The sequence below is a fragment of the Lonchura striata genome, chromosome 12 (genome assembly GCF_046129695.1).
Source record: "Lonchura striata isolate bLonStr1 chromosome 12, bLonStr1.mat, whole genome shotgun sequence".
Taxonomy (NCBI): Eukaryota; Metazoa; Chordata; class Aves; order Passeriformes; family Estrildidae; genus Lonchura; species Lonchura striata.
In genome coordinates this window covers 17,611,365-17,627,712 of record NC_134614.1, presented here as the reverse complement: position 1 = coordinate 17,627,712, position 16,348 = coordinate 17,611,365, and the positions used below count along the sequence as shown (strand labels likewise).

At 43.7% G+C, this 16,348-nt stretch overlaps 2 protein-coding genes across 2 annotated transcripts in view; both read right to left on the bottom strand.

Moving 5' to 3' along the window:
- Nucleotides 1-1,682: 1,682 nt before the first annotated feature.
- SNTN (sentan, cilia apical structure protein) lies at nucleotides 1,683-8,087 on the bottom strand. Its single transcript, XM_021537227.2, has 4 exons — nucleotides 4,912-8,087; nucleotides 4,285-4,319; nucleotides 3,385-3,524; nucleotides 1,683-1,976 (listed from the first exon to the last, which is right to left on the bottom strand). The coding sequence occupies exons 1-4, from the start codon at nucleotides 5,115-5,117 to the stop codon at nucleotides 1,818-1,820; spliced, it is 540 nt and encodes a 179-aa protein (XP_021392902.2). The 5' UTR covers nucleotides 5,118-8,087; the 3' UTR covers nucleotides 1,683-1,817.
- Nucleotides 8,088-10,437: 2,350 nt separating this feature from the next.
- SYNPR (synaptoporin) overlaps nucleotides 10,438-16,348 on the bottom strand; it is a 101,457-nt gene continuing 95,546 nt past the window's right edge. Inside the window, exons 5-6 of the mRNA XM_021537249.2 lie at nucleotides 13,226-13,417; nucleotides 10,438-12,220 (exon numbers count right to left, since the gene is read on the bottom strand). Of these exons, the coding sequence (XP_021392924.2) occupies nucleotides 11,954-12,220; nucleotides 13,226-13,417 (459 nt within the window). The 3' untranslated portion in view covers nucleotides 10,438-11,953. The remainder of the gene's footprint in view (nucleotides 12,221-13,225; nucleotides 13,418-16,348) is intronic.

Genomic DNA, 16,348 nt, shown 5'->3' with positions numbered 1-16,348 from the left:
CTTTCACAAATCTACCTGGCAAAAAACAAGGGGACAAGCAAAGTGAATGTGTAACAGCAGGGGCACAGTATCAGTGTTAAACTGTGATACCAACGTGGGTGATCCCACCCCTGGGAGGCTTGCTGGGCACCCCATGGGAGCAGCCATCCTCACAGCACCAGTCCCCCAGCAGGGGGATGCCCTGGAGGGACGTGTCCCCAGCAGCCACACAAACAGAACAGGCAGAAATGCTGTGTGCTGGCTTTGTCACTTCTTGCACAGGCTGGATGCTGCCTGTTCTTGCTACCCACCATCACAGCAGGGGCTTTGCTAATATGAGGTTTGATTTGTAGCAGGACCAGTTGAGAATGTTTAGCCTTCAGACTGGGCCTGTCCTGGCTGAGGTCCAAACCCAGCACCTTACCTGCTGAGCTTCATTTCAAAACCCACCATATCCATTTGCATTTCTTCTTTTAGCTCCATCCCACACTGCACAGAGACCTTCTTTCTCCAAACAATTGGCTGCTGGACTTCTACTGTAGTCTTTCCTTCACATCAGAATCCATCACAAAACGTCTTAGCTCCTGAAAACACTAAGAGCCTTTTTATGTCCAAGAGTTAAATCTCATTACTCAGCAGGCATTAATTTCCCTCTTTTAACACTAGAGGGTTTGATCCCTTCCTGTTAAAAATTCATGCACCAAAGCTAAATCATTCTTGTCTTCCCCTTTCCAGACAAGGAAGAAGAAAAAATTAAAAAGGCTCCAACATTTTGCTGGCTCACTCATCTTGGTAGATTCTTATAAATCCTTACAGAGGCTGTTCTGTTCCTAGGATGTGAGACTGTTTTGTGTCCCAAAAGGATGTCACAGTGGGATGTTGGCTCTGAGCCACTGCTTCGTAGGTAGGAATCAAACCAAATGTTAGGATGATGAGCATTTAATGCTGAGGCACTGGCCCTAACCAATATCACTCAGTTACAATACAAACAATTTATTAGCTATTCTTTTTCCCCACCATCCCTGGTCTGGACCACCTCTTATCTGGTTTCTACTTTTCACATTTTCATGGAACAGCAGATTCAGCTGGCTGGCATTTTTGGGTCATTCCCCTGGTCATACAAGCACAGCACTGCCAGAGAATTCCTTGAAATTCCTTGAAAATTCCTTGGAAATTCCTTCTATTGTGATCTCTAAATGAAGAAAGCAGTTGGAGGAGGAAATAAAAGTAAACAAATGCTCCCTTCAGCAGGGTTAATGGTTGTGTGGAAACCACACAGGCTAAAATCAACCTTTACCTGAGACAGCAGGAGATTTTGTGGCCATTGTCCATCATGAAAGCCACCACTGGTAATGCCCTGCTCAGGGCTGAAGCCCCCTGGGGTGACTGGGAGAGCCCGGGGAGCTGGGCAGCCCTGACTCCAGGGAAACTGCACATTTGGACAGCTGCACATCTGGGCAGCTGCACATCTGGGCAGCTGTCTCTCCATCATCTCCCACACTACCACAGGGAGAGGATGGAGATGTCTGGGAGAGCCTGGGCTGCCTTTCCCTGGCATTAAACTGGGCTGGGGGCTGCCCCCAGCTGTTCACTGCTCTTGGACCAGCAGGAGCCAGTCTCTCACTCTCCAAAGCACAAATGTAGTGGGCACAAAGCCCTGAGCACCAATGCCATGCGTGGCTCAAGAGAGGAGTAAGTTCAGCCAGGTTTGGACACAACTTTATTCCATTTAAAAGGGACCAGCACTGGGTATCCAGGCACACAGTGGTATCTCTGTGTGTACCTCACTCATGCTTTCCTCATATGGTGCCAGGCCATTTCTTCTTTAAAATCACAGATCATTTTGTGGTTTTCACATTTTTGATCTCCTGCAGCAGGTCAGACATTAGAGTGAGACTGACTAACATGATCATGAAATCTTCAAAATTAATTTTGTTCTCTGACTCTTCATCCAAGGAAGAAATGATTTCCTGGTATTTTGGTTTGTTTTCTTGGCCCTATGGAGGATTTTAAACAGAAAAGGAAAAAAAAAAAAAAAAGCATGAAGTTCCTTTTTAATTGCATCATTAGGAAAAAAAAAAAGACATCTACCTATGTAAATATTAATGTATTTTTTATTTTCCCATTCAGGTTGTTATGTCTACATTCATATTAGTCTTTCAAAAGATATCCAAAGCAATTCAAACAGAAACATTATTGCAGTCAGAAAGGAAAACAACCAGTCCTCAAAGTTTCCATCAGAATCCAGAATATATCTTTATGTCTAAAACACACCTAATCATGACTGAAAATCTAACAATGATGATGAATCTAGCTGTTAACTGCTAGGGAAAAAAGGGAGTCCTGTGTCTTGATAAAACTGGGAGGATAAAATAACCAACCAACACACCAACCATCTTAAATTTAATATTCAAATATATACAATTACATATTGTGAAGGTCTCAGAAACTGTTGACTTTACAGGCATAACTTTAGTACTGCTACTCTTGGTCCTCTTGGGCATTCCTGCTGGAATGGATTATTAAAATTCTGTAACATATCTATTATTTATATTTCCTAATGAAAAAACCTTGCTAGAGTTTCAGGGTAGATTTTAGCTTAATAATTTCCAAACCATCTCAGGATTCCAAGCTTAATTACTTCCAGTAATATTTTCAATTCTTTTCCAACAAGATTTCTAATTTGGTGCCAATTTCCCCTCCCCAACCAGTCATGTGATTTTGTTATTTTTGGAAGTAAAAGTATTACCTCTCTCATTTACTTATTTGAACTCTTTTTTATTAGTCCTATATAGCTTTTCCTAGCACATTTTTTTTTTTTTTTTTTTTTTTTACATTTAGGGAGGGGACAAAAAGCCCTGCAGGAAGTTTACAGCCACAAGTGCTGCTATGATGGTTTTTCATCATACCCAGCCAGGTGGGTGAGGGCTTTCTGTCCCTCTCTGCCAGGAACCCCAGCAGTGACTGCAGTGCACACAGCTCTGTGGCACAAGGCTGGCTCCCAGTGCTGGTTCTGTGCTCTGGCAAACCACCAAACACCTCATTAAATGCCATGAGTTTCTTCTCTTCATAAAACCACCTCTTGTCATCATCCAAGGGTTTTCATTTGGTTGGTTGGGTTGTTTTTTTTTTTTTTTGCAATTGCCCTGTTTTCATTAAAGAAATTCAAGGAGGCATCAGCCATGGTTTGTTGCTGTCCCCCTCCTTTGGCCCTGTGTTGACACAGGCTCAACATAAAGCAACTAAATCACAAAATGTTTGTACCAAATCCCTGAAGTCTCACTTGGAATTACTCCATGGACTGATGCTTTCCAAGCTGCAGGAGAGAGCCTGAGCTGCCATTCCTGCACCCCAAGTGCCCAGCCAGGGCTGCCCCAGTGGCACCCACCCAGCAGACCCCCTCACCTGTATGAAATGCCAGAACTGGGACTGCAGTAAGCTCTTGGTTTCAGATTTGCTGAGCTTGCTCTCAGGATCAGCATAGTTGTTATAAACCAAAGCTGCTGTAGCAAAAGCCTTTTCAAGGTCTGAGCCTTTCCTTAGAGCTGGAGGGAGGAAAAGTTTATTCCCCCACCGCCAAAAAAAAAAAAAAAAAAAAAAAAAAAAAAAAAAAAAAAAAAAAGTTTTGAGATGTAATTGAAAGGAATCTGTTAAAATCATCCTGGGTGGGTGGAAATCTGTGTAGTTTCATTAAAGTTAATGAGACCGAAACTGTTTATACCCACAGAGGATCTGGCCCAGATTTCATTTGGAATGGGCCAGCAACATGCCTCATATCCCATGCAATCACAGCCTGAAGGAAGCTTTCCTTCACAGCATGGGGCTTGAGACCCATCTGGCCTATCCTGACCCTGGGCATCCAGCAAGGACCTGCCACACCATGGGGACAGGCCATGGTGGCCATCTCCTGGATGCACCTGGACTCCCAGAGACCTGCATCTGGGAAAACACAGCCCACTTGGAAGCCTGGCTGCAGCAGTGCTGCACTTCAGCATCGTGGCATCCTTGGGATCTGGGCTGGATCCATTCTCCCCCACATGCATGACTCTGAAATACTGCACGCTGACAAGCCTCTGTTAGCAGAGGTTACACAGATGATTTATGCTGTGATTTTTTATGAAATGGCAAGCACAAGAGGAGATGCAAACACAGGAGTACATGGCACAGGGACCCATGAGACCCTCTTGACTTACATCAGCTGAGGATCTGCACAGCCTCTGCAAGCCCTGTGACATTGGCAGAACTTTCTGCACGTGGGCTGGGAAGGACCTGAACCCTGAAGGGGCAGTGAAGGGCTCCCCTTACCTTTTATTGATGCCAGCTGCTTGGCTACGGGTACACTGGTGGTGAGAAAGCAGAGAGGCACAATTATAACTTGTAAATTGTGTTTGGTATTGAATTTCTCCAAGAATGAGCTTGCTCATTTCTGTTTTATTTAATCACCCAGGAACTCAGGGCTCCCCAAGGGACAGTGTCTTTCCTTCAGAGTGGAAAGGAAAATGGCTTCTACAAGAAGCACAAGAACATCACACAGCTTCTAATTCCTCACTTAAGTGAGTAGCCTGGAGTTGTTACTAAAGTTGATTATTCATTTTAAGTGGGGGACATTGCAACACACTTCATATAATTTCTTCATGAACATGAAAGAGGTCCCAGAGATTTCTCAGTTTTATACCCATTCCCAGGAAAATAGAGAGGGGTCAGCCACAGCAATGCTCAGTTTGGAACAGGCACACAGCTTTTATTTGCAGCAGGACTCACATTCATGAGAATCACTCCCCCTGCTTTCAATCAGAACCTAAAACCTGCTTACCTTGTGCTGAATTGCTAGAAACTAATTACAGAGCATGTGATAGAGACCAACACACCCAGATAATGAGTTTCAACACAAATGGTAGATCACCCAGCTGCCATAACCAAGCAATGACTTACCCCTTGGGCATGCCTGCAGCAGCTGGAGTACCTTTTTTGGTGGAAGCAGGAGCTGGCTGACTGACTGAGTTCTGCTTCCCACTGGGAACACTTGTTCTGCAGCCACACATCTCCAGGCCAGGGTGTTTGTGATCTCCAAGCAACTGAGTAATAGCAAACAGGTGGATGGAAGCTCTGCCCCGTGGAAGCAGCCTGCTTGTAGCCATGCCTATCAATAATGTAAACACTACCTGGGAATCCTGGAGCCAGTTAAACACACCAGTCTACAGCAGCCTCTGGAAGGCACTGCTGGGCTGGCAAGTAGTGGGGCATGTACTTTACAGGGGAATTTGACAGAAACAAACCCAACTCATAATGGAACCTGGATCCTCTTAGATCCGTAGGGATGTAACTTTGCATCAGGAATAACTTTGACACTGCAGCCATTCATCTATACAAATTATAATTTTAATGAGAAACTTTCCCAGTGTGGGATAATGTCACTTGCCCCAAGCTATGAAGTGAGTTATTCCTGCAGCCAGAGTCGGGATCCAAGCGTTTCCTAGTTCCTCATCCAGCTTTTATCCTAGGTGAGCACACTTTAATATTTATTCTATTTCCCTGTCCCGGTGCAAAGAGACCTGCTCTGCCTCCAAACCACTTCCAGAGCAGTGCCCAGCAGGGGCCTGGGCTGTGGTTCCCAGCCAAGCAGAGAGCTGCTCCCCAGAGCAGCACGGAGCCATATGGCAGAGCAGTCGCACATTAGTGGAACTGGAAGGGCTCCAATGAACTTTGTTATTTATTGGCATGGATGTTGCTATTAGAAAACACAGCTTGTCACACTGCCTATCTCCATGCACGGGCTCCTCTCTGCGGATCCTTTGCCTAGAAGTGTCTAGACAGGATAACTTCAACTTAAAAGACAAAGCAGCCACTTTAATTCCAGGGTGGTCTGTTAATAGGTGGTGACTTCAACTGCCTCATCCAGCTCATCATTCCTGGTGAAAGGATAAAATACTGATGTTAAAACTATCCATGATGAGACTTTATGTAATGGGACACACAAAGGAGACTGCAACAGATGGCCTAGAGAATTAAAATGTTTTCCTCATTTAGTAGAAGCTAAATTACTGAAGGCTAATGAATAAGGATGTTCACCACCTTACCGTTCCTAGATTTTAATTATCTTAAAAAGCATGGGAAAAGAAAACCTTTAATTTTCCATCTAAGAGTGTCATTACTCAAACAATTCAGAGCCTTTTTCTGAGAGGTTTAAGCTGTCTTAGATCTCTAGTGCATTCTTTAGGACTGGCTCATGAATAAAACAGAGCCTATAATTGCAATGACGAAGCCAAAACACATATAATCAATGCTCATTATTCCATCAATTAACACACTAAAATTAAACAAGAATTCAGGCTTAGTAATCTGCCATCAGCTAAAAAAAAAAAAAAAGTCTTGATATCATGTTGAAGTGATAATTCCTTTTCACATCTGTTGAACCATACAAAGAGGCATGAAAATTGTAACATCCCGGTTAATACGTGGAATGGAGATGTTTGGTCTTAGCATCCAATGTAAAAAATGAGAGTGAGGAACAGACTCAGTTGCCTGTTTATCAGTGGCAGGCAGTACTGAGAGCGGGCTGGCAGACCCAGCCCTCTGTGCTTTGGGATCTTTCCACTGTAGATCAGATTTCAGCTCACAGTTGTTTTAATCTCACCGACTTTTGAGAGCCTGAGCTCTAGAACAGGTGATTTGCTTTGCTGGGGTAGTAGCAAGTTCAGACAAACCTGGGGTTCATTATCCCTCTAGGATACACCAATTAACGTGTGCAGGAGCGTTTGTGCCTGACAGATAAAGGGTAGCATGAGGATAACCCTTGCCTTTGCAGATGATCAGCTTTGAAGACTGAAATTTTGGCTGTGTGTGTTGCTCGAGTATTCTGGTCAAGCAAGGTGTGTGTGGAGCCAGGCCATCTGCTCTGTAGCTATTTTGGTACACACTATTTATGTTTGAAATATCCAGGTGCCTTTATTGGTCAATTTTTAGTATGTTTCACACGTTAACAATCCTGTCTGTGCAAAATACGCAACCTGCCACTTCAAACTGCAAAATCTTTACAGGCAGTTCACTTAAAATAATTGCCACTGCAAAAAGCCACAGCCTCTGCTTCACTTTTGGTATTTTCCCTGAGTTTCCCCCTCCTTTTTCAAGGAAATGCTTTTTGCATTTCAGAAGGCTGATGTTGTGAAACGTGTGTGTGTGGCAGAGCCCTGACTCCCTTAGAGATGACCCTGGGTGAGGCAGGGCAGGATCCCAGGGACCCAGGCACAAGGGAAGACCTGAAACAGGAGATGCACTCACACCTCCCGGCCTCTCAGGTTGCATTTCAGCAGCAAACCCTGCAGCAGCTGCAGGAGAAGAGCTGCCAACTTGCACCCAGAGAAGCTGTGGTTGTCCCATCCCTGGAAGTGTTGAAGGCCAGGTTGGACAGGGCTTGGAGCAACCTGGGATAGTGGAAGGTGTCCCTGGCCATGGCAGGGGGGATGCAACCAGATCAACTTTAATCCTGAAAATACTCTTGCCAGCTAATTTTTCCTCTGAGAAATATTTTAGACTTCAGAAAGGCAGCTATATTCTTAAAAAAACTAGAATCTCGTTAATGGGGGACACAACAATAAAAATGTAAGGAAAGAAACTAAATGCAACAAACAGCATGCCTCCCCACTGAACTATTAACGTTTCATATTGAAATGATAAGGTCTTCATAATAAGCATAGATGTAATTGACAAATGATGGGATAATCAGCACCAGATATATTAATAGAAAAATACAAATTATTGCCGATGTTAGAGAATTCCAAAAGGAAAAGCTCCTGGGTTTAGCAGAAGTAGGGAATAAAAAGAAATCCTAAAAGAAAATATTGAAGTTAGGGAGAGCATTAGCTAAGTAGACCATCTATTCACACACATAAGGAATTTTGACTCAAATCTGTCTTAAAACTAGTGGACAAAGGACTAAATGCTTGTGACATGATATGGCATAATGAGAAGAACTTTTTCAGAAAACAAATAATACATGGCAGTTTTTAATCAGTAGTTCTTAATCTGTCATATTAACTGTGAAACTCTGGAAATATTGTCAGGAACAGACTACAGGGAGGCGCAATGCATGTTGATGCCACTGCCTCTTGTATCAGCACATCACAGTTTCAGCCAAGATTGATTCAGGGCTACAGCCTGGATTGCTCTTCCAATCTGAGAGCATATAAAGATTGCAAATAATTAACCTAATTGGGTCAGGCAATTGTAACATGAATTCATGCAACAAGAGCACAAACTTTCTCCAAGTCTTAGAGAGTCTCAGAGTCACTGAAGCTCCGTTATGTGCAGCTCAATGGCCACACTGAAGGAGATTTGGTCATCAGGAAAAATATCACACACAAAAACCCCAATCCCATCTAGCCATGGCAGAGCCCCGTGGGCTGTGTTTGCATCTCAACTCATCCTTGTCCCCTTGATGTGCTGGGTGGGAAGTGAAGCAGGCTGCAGAGCCAGTGGTACCCAGAATTACCCTCCCTGCCCTCTTCAGCACCTTCCCATGGAGGGCATTGATGCTCCAGCTCTGCAAGTGCATCCCCTCCCAAGCCATGGGGGAAACCCAAAACCAGCAGGTGAACATGCCCCTTCTTTGGTCTCTGAGGCACCTGGAGAGAAAGTTCTGTGCTTCTCCCTCCCCACCACACTCACCAGATGTACCTGCCTCTCCCCCATAGCTTCACACTTGAAAATGCAAACACGCTCCTAACTTGGGTAGCTGAGAAATGGGCTATAAAGAGAAACACATGGGAAAACAGGAGGGACAGCACAAAGATCAAGGAACATGTTTTTTCTCTCCCAGGCTGACCTAGTTATTTAACTAACTGGCAGAGATACTCTAATGATGAAGCAAGAAAGCAACGAGGCTGCCAGCAGCAGTTTCACAAAGGATCCTCAAGTGTACTTTGCTACTTGTCTTAAATCCAGGTAACATCAAATAGAGTCTTTCATAAACTGCTCAACCCTTGGCTATGCAGCCACCAGCTGAAATAAACTTTCTATTTCTCAGCAACTGTAAAAGGAAGTGATAAGACTCAAATCTAGAGGAAGACAGAGGAAACATTTAAATACATTTTCTTACATAACACAGACAAGTGCATGCATCATTTTTGTTTTCACTTTTGTTGCTGCTATACTTTATTAATCTGAGAAGCTATAGATAAAGAGATTTTTCTTCCCTTCTAATTCAGAGTGAAGATTACAGTCCCCAAAGGGTAACAACTGGTTCAACTGTTCTGTACAGCAGCAAGGAGCTGAGGTACCTGTAAAGGTCTGGCCAGCTGGGTAGAGCAAGGGCAAGTCTTCCATGAAAGTATGTGCCTACTATTTTGTTAACCCTTCTACCAGTCCTGCCCTTCATGAGAAAACCTTAGACCTGGAGTTACACAAATAGTACCCAAAATATGACATAAACGTAATTCTCTTCCGAGCCTTGTATCAGAAACTGCCCTTTCTCCAGGGGTGTGAACTCAAGAAAGCTGCAGTCCCGTACTCACGTGGTTACACAAGAATTTCATCTGGTTTGAAATGCAGGAATAAACCAAAGCAAAACTCATTTCCATCCCTCAGCATTGGATAGAAAAGTTTAGGAATGGGACCCTGCTGATTTGGGTGGAACAGTTAATAAAGAGAAAGCTAGTTGATACAAATACTATTTCTAGTAGAGAAGCTTAGACATGGGAGCTTAGTTTGGGATATTCCTCATCAACTAATAGAAAGGAAATTTAAAAGAACAACAATGACAAAAAAAAAAAAAAAAAAGTAGAAGCAGGAATATGTGGGAGAGGGTACAAAGAGCACACATCCCATCACAGCCCTTGCCACACACACAGATTTCACTTTCTACTGACTTGCCGATGTCTAACATTTTTCCAAACTTAAAAGAAGAAAAACAAACCAACCAACCAAAGCAACCACCTCCCCAAACAAACAATCAAAATCCAAAATAAACAAACAGACAAACAACCCCAAAAACCAACCCAAATAAAAAAAACCCCAAACAAATTAACCAAGAGCCAAAATAACATTTTTCGTTAACCCAGAAAATTGTATTTTGCCCTCATTTGGAATAGGAGAACATTTAGATATTCCAGTTTGTTTTCTCTACAACTCACACATAGGTTTCCAGCAATACTCAGAACTGGGATGGTTAGCACAGTACTGGGCTAGTCCTACTGACAGTGGAAAGAGAGGTAAAGAGGCAGGGAGGTATTAAACTGCACACTTTTAATTTTTTTAAAAAACTTGTGATACTGACCTTTAATGACAGGTGTCTGCAGAAGTGTCGTACTCTATTGTACATTAAAAACAGTCCCCATTAAAGTGTTGGAAAACAGTAAGAATATGACCAATAAGGTCAGGCACAGGAATAGTTATTTTTCTTTAATAGCTATCTTCATTATTTGGCAGTGCCATTTCAATAGTAACATACTCTGAAAACATGCATTGTATGCAATAACTTTATTAGGGTCAAATAGATATCACAATATAGATTCATCCACTGAGTAGCCATAAATTGGTTACAACAATCATAGAAGAGACTAAGCTGTTTTAAGCTAAGATGCTTTCAACATTATAGCTCATACAATAAGATTATATACTGATACACTTTGATCTAGAAATGCAGATGATCAGTTTTGATTAGTACATTGTGCTTCAGGCTTTTGTTTGTGTCAATGCATCCCATATGCTGTAGTGAGGGAGGGTTGAATTTCCCAGGGAGGAATTCAAACAGGCTACAAGTCTGGCTCTGGCTCTTTTTAGGACGAGTTCCTCTGAGCCTGGGTTATTTGGTCAATCCAGTTACATTCTCCATTAGCACCAAGCTAGTGCTCAGAGCAGCAGTCTAACAGAGGGATATCTAACAATCTTGAAACAGCACGGACAGAAAGGTTTTCTTCTCATCAAAGGGCATAAAGGAATATTTATGCTTTGTAAGGTCACAACAATACGTGCGGGTTTTCGTGTTGCTGTATCAAGCAACAGGGCGTTTCCACATGATTTTGTATACTGATATCTGCACCTCTGTTATCTTAGTTAAATAAATACCTTTGTAAACATATAACACAGTTACTTGGTCCTTATTCTCCACAGCTCACGTTAAAAGATTCACAAAACATCCATAGAAATAGTGATTTATAGAAGGAATACTTAGCTGAGTTAAATGGAATAAACATTGGTCAGGTACCATAAATACTACTGAATGCCATTTCAAGGAAAAACAGTTTAGTTACAAAGCATTCAGAACTTGGGTAAGCCATATATTCAACTCTGCAAAATATATAAAAGATGCATACTTCTTTTAAACAGACATTTAACAAAATGTAGTGGCAGAAGTCGAGAAGTTCCATTTACACAGTCCAGACATTTGGTAGTATGAAACTGCTTATCCATGCACTAAATTACAGATGGATGACTCAGTTAACTGAAATAATAGTAAAATCTTCTGAAACAAAAAGGTATAACCAAAACAAACTCTCTGAAGAGTCACAGACAGGCAGTTCTGAAAATTTAGGTGCAATGTCACATGCATGGATATACAGAATAATCTGTAGAAATCATAGTAAAACACTTCCGTTTTTCACCAAAATGCAGAAGGAAATTCAATTATATTATGCATATTAAATACTACTGACTTGAGGCTACAAAAAGCTTCTACCATCTTAACACATACAAAACTACCATAAAGTTATCTCTACAGTACGTACTACAACAGCAACTCCAGGTCACCGGCGAGGAGCACATCCCCTGTGTCTGGCTAGTCAGGGAAAGAAAGGCCAACTCCAGCCCGCTGGTCACCTCCCATCTGCCAAAGGAGGTGGGCTTAGACCTTCAATGGACATTAAACACTGTGTTGTAGTATTAATTTATGTAGAACCCTTAAAAATCTGGTGCCACTGAAACTTGAGACCTGCTAAACTCTCTACTTGCGAGGGATGCAAGAGCTTGCGTTGCGTGAACCCTAAATTTGATTAGCGAAGGAGGTCGGCCCGCTCTGCCCATAGCTCTGGGACTGGCCATATTCACCCACCTGGCCATAGGAGCCTGGCTGGTTGTAGCCACCAGCTGGCCCATAGCTGTCTTGGTTGTAGCCACCTTGGTTGTAGCCACCGGGCTGCTTCTCCATGGTGTCCGCAGGGTGCCGCTGGCCTGAGGAATGCCAGCCCGTCTCCTTAAACACAAACCAAATGTTGCCTGCCCAGAGGATAAAGTTCAAGTAGCCAAAGACCTGGGTGGGAAGAAGAGGAGCTCGTCACCAGCAGCCACGGTCTCACAGATCAACCTAATGTATGGACCCCACATGGTCCCGGGGAAGGCAAAGCTGCTCCCAACCCCTCCTTCCCAAGGACAAGAGGAAAGGGCCTCAGGTTGTGCAAGACGAGGCTCAGATTGGTTATTAGAAAAAAATCTCTTCACTGAAACTATTGTCAAGCACTGAACAGGTGCCCAGGGAAGTGGTGGGGTCACCATCTGTGGGGTAAGTGGAGATGTGGCACTTGGGGATATGGTTTAGTGCTGGACTTGGCAGCGCTGGCTTAGTGGCTGGACTCCATAATCTTAAGAGATCTGTTCCAACCTAAATGATCCTGTGATTCTCCCAAAACCCGCTGGAAAACTTTATCAGCTTTGAAGCAAATTCCCAAATTCACCTCCCTTAGCTGTAGCTCACAAGGTGTCTGCTTTGCTTTTTGTTTCCAAAAAAAGGTTGCGTTTTTAGAGCGATTTTTTTTGTTTGAAAACATAATCTAGTTTAAAGAAATTGTGGAAAGATAAAATTGAAAGAAACTAATTAAAAAGAGAGCTCTTAATTGGTCAGGTGGCCTAGAGGGATTTTTTTGTGTTTATTTTTTTTTAATGTGCTGAAGTCCAATTTTATGTTGTTTTTTGAGGATTTTTAGAAGAATTTGTAAGGCACAAACATTTACTTCTAAAGGAGCACACAGACCCCTTTGCAAAAGAGTTGCAGTGAGTAAGTTAAAAGCAGAGGGGTGACCAATGCTCTTGGACAGACACGTTGCCTTTTCCCCATCCCAACCCTGCACACTCACCCTGCTGCTGCTTCCATGGCAGAGCTGCTGTGAGTCACAGCCTGCCTTCCCCTGCAGCAAGACTGCATTCCAATTAAATCATGTCAGCTAACTGGTTTACACCAGTCAATTTAGGTCAATACACGGGTAAAAGATGAAAATACATTGCAAGGTAAGGGTGAAGAGCAGCAATCAAAGTCACTTACAACCGAAGTGTTGAGGCTCGACATAACAGGGCTGCGAACAGGCAAGCATTTGTTGGACTGCTGTTTGCAGGCAGACATCAGCAGCAGCACTTCATCAGGGTCAGTTGCAACCTTTACATCTGACAGTCCTTTAGCCCAAGCAGATGAGCTCACTAGCCACAAGAATGAGAAGACCACTGTCACAATGAAATCCTAAAAGACAAATTAGTTAGAAGCATTATACTGGTGTGTCCATTGGAAAGGAAAAAATATTAAAAATCACCAGAAAACGGAAAGCTTGTGTCAGAGGAGAGAAATACCAAGAGCTTGTTACTTAGTGGAAGGTTGTGTTCTGTCATCACCCACAGAGCTAATTTTCAGAAGTGCTTGACACGCCTAATGGAGCAGAGCCCCTTGGCTGACATTTGCACCTCTGGCCATGAGACAAGATTCCCACAAACACGTGGCTGGTACCCAGGATGTTGAGCTGCCTTGAAAATGTGGCTGTTCACAGCACCAGGCTGATGCACTGGGATGAATTACAAAATACACATGCCTGTCAAGAAGCTGGGCCCTCCTGAGGGCTGGGTCTTGCCCTGGGTACTCCTACAGACAGTTGGGGTGGGTTTCCAATAGGAAGTGTTTCTGTTTTAGGGAAAACCTGAAATTGGCTAATCCTCAGGTACCAGATGAGGAGTCTTCTCACCAGCTACAGGTAAGGCCAAATGTCCCTGCTGCATAAGCCATGCAGCCACTAATTACCATGAGTGAGCATGTAAACAGCAAGACTTGCCAAGCAGAGATTCCTTCCTGGCCTGGTAGAGCACTGGTTCCTAATTCCCATCCATATGAAAAGAGGGGAGAAGGTGCTGTGGTCCCTCCAGGTTCCAGCAGCTCTGCTCTGATCCACTCTGCTCACTTTCCCCTTGAAAGACTCTCAGGAGCATGCACAGGCATAAACTTCTCCTTGTCTTAGCCAGAACAAGTGGCCAAGTGACACTGTTGTTGTGTGGGTTTGGGGGGAAAGGAGGGAGGAGGTGTGATTTTTCAAGCTTTCTTGTGTCTTGCTAAAACAGAAGAGCCTTTCTGCTGTCATATTTCATCCCATCTGTCAGCCCACAACAGATGGCAGAGGTGCCAAAGTCTAACATACCACTAACTGCATCGCTGCGTCTTGATATCCCACCTCCCATGGGGCTGCTTCCCCTTCCCCCTTGCAAAATAAAGGTGTGCATGGAAGGAAGGGAAAACACTCATTAAGAACCCAGTGTTTCAGGTTGCTTCTCAAAGAAATAAGCAATCCCTAGGAAACACCATTCTCATCTACAAGCACGCCTGACATTTGGGGAAGGTCTCTGTGGTACCCCAGGGGTGGAGGGCGCGAGCCCCTGTCACGACAGATGAGTCGATAAAGGGAGCCATGAACAAAGGACGTCTCCACTGACGCAGATGGGATTAAATTAACTGTGCTTGGATGCTTTCCCAAAGGATACATCCTCCTCTTTTAACAATTTGTTTTCTGCAGGCCTATGTCTGCCACCGAGCTCTGAGTTCCTGTGGCCTCCTTCATGCTGCCCAAATGGGCTCTCTTGAAGAGCGTGAAGCCCAGGAGCTGACAACTCCCTTAACACCCAAAGCCACTCCGTGTGGGCAGAGGCATATAGCCCAGAGTAATTCTTCTTCTCAGGGAGATTTCCAGCAAAAGAAATTATTGTATCTCGTATGTCTTAGCAGTGAATGAGAAATAGATTCCTAGAGGCAACGGTTCAATTGCAAACATTCCCTAAAAATTCCAGCTGGTAGAAACACGAGATGCCTGCTGAGCTGTGGATGACGATGTGAGGTTTGACATGCTATCAACCCAGATGCCAAGCCCCCATGCAGTTTCAGACTGACACAAGCGATGGGGACACAGCAGAGTTTTGGGGAATGTATTTTCCAAATGACAAGCAACCTTCTCCCAATGCCACCACACCTGAAGCAAACTAAACCCAGCTCTGTAATCAGTGCACTGGTAGTGTCAATTAAAAAAATTCGTAACAGCAGGGAGAAATTTGATGCAAACAGAGACAAACTGACTAAAACTAATGCAACACAGGAGATCAAACTTGCTAAAAATAGAGAAATATTAAAAATGAGCAAAGTTCTTGAAGCAGGTGACAGCAGCGGGGGCATAGACCTGCTGCTGAGCTTACAGGCCCTGATCCCATGTTGGAGAGGCTCATTGCACAAATTACTGCATCTGCATGATGCAGTCTGACTGCTGGTATAGCCCCTGTCCTGGGCTGTAAGTCCTTCCAGAAGATCCCATGGCACTGTGCAGTTGAGGGGATGGCCCTAAAGGCATTAAGTAGTTCATGTTATTTCTCAGGTCTTGTCTTCCCCTTCACACTCCATGTTCCATCCTCCTCCTGACGTCCTCTGCTCCCCTGTGCCAGGGTGTTCACAAGGTCTAAACCCCTGCCCTCTGTGCTATAAACTCCCCTATTTCAGAGCAGGTCAGAGCCTTGGGGAAAGGGTTCTTGCTCCTGGGGTATCAGGATCAGCTCTTGTATAGAGGAACTCCAAAAACTGTAAAGCCTGGCTGGGTGCAAGGAACACACTGAACCAGAAGTGAGAGATGGCATAGTGGGACTCAAAGAGGAAACCATGCAGCCTGGCCAGCAGCTGGCCAAGGAGACAGCACAGGAAGGCTAATGGAACACTGGGATTTTTTCACTAGGTGCTCTCATCAGGGCTACATGGCCAGACTCAGGCTCTCAGAGGATTGTTTCTGCCTCCTCTGTACAATGCAAGGAGCAAAATGTAGGATTCTAGAGTGAACTCACATCTTCCTATTTATGTTGAATCTCTGTGAACCTTCAGCTTTGGCTGGAACTTGAACCTCTCTTGTTTTCAAGTGGGTTTGCATTTCTGGCTGAACATTTTCACAGCTCTGGGTGGAACAGAGTTACAAGATAATGACATGCTGAAAATAAAAGTGAATTTCAAGCTAAGCTGTTCTGTGGCTTAATGTCTATCTGGGGAATTTCTCCTTGGTAATTAAGGCCAGAGTGCCTGCATACTAAAACATACTAAAACAAATCTTGCATTTCAATGTTTAATATCCCTATAGCATGGGTGAGTCTTTTTTTCCTTTAGAAC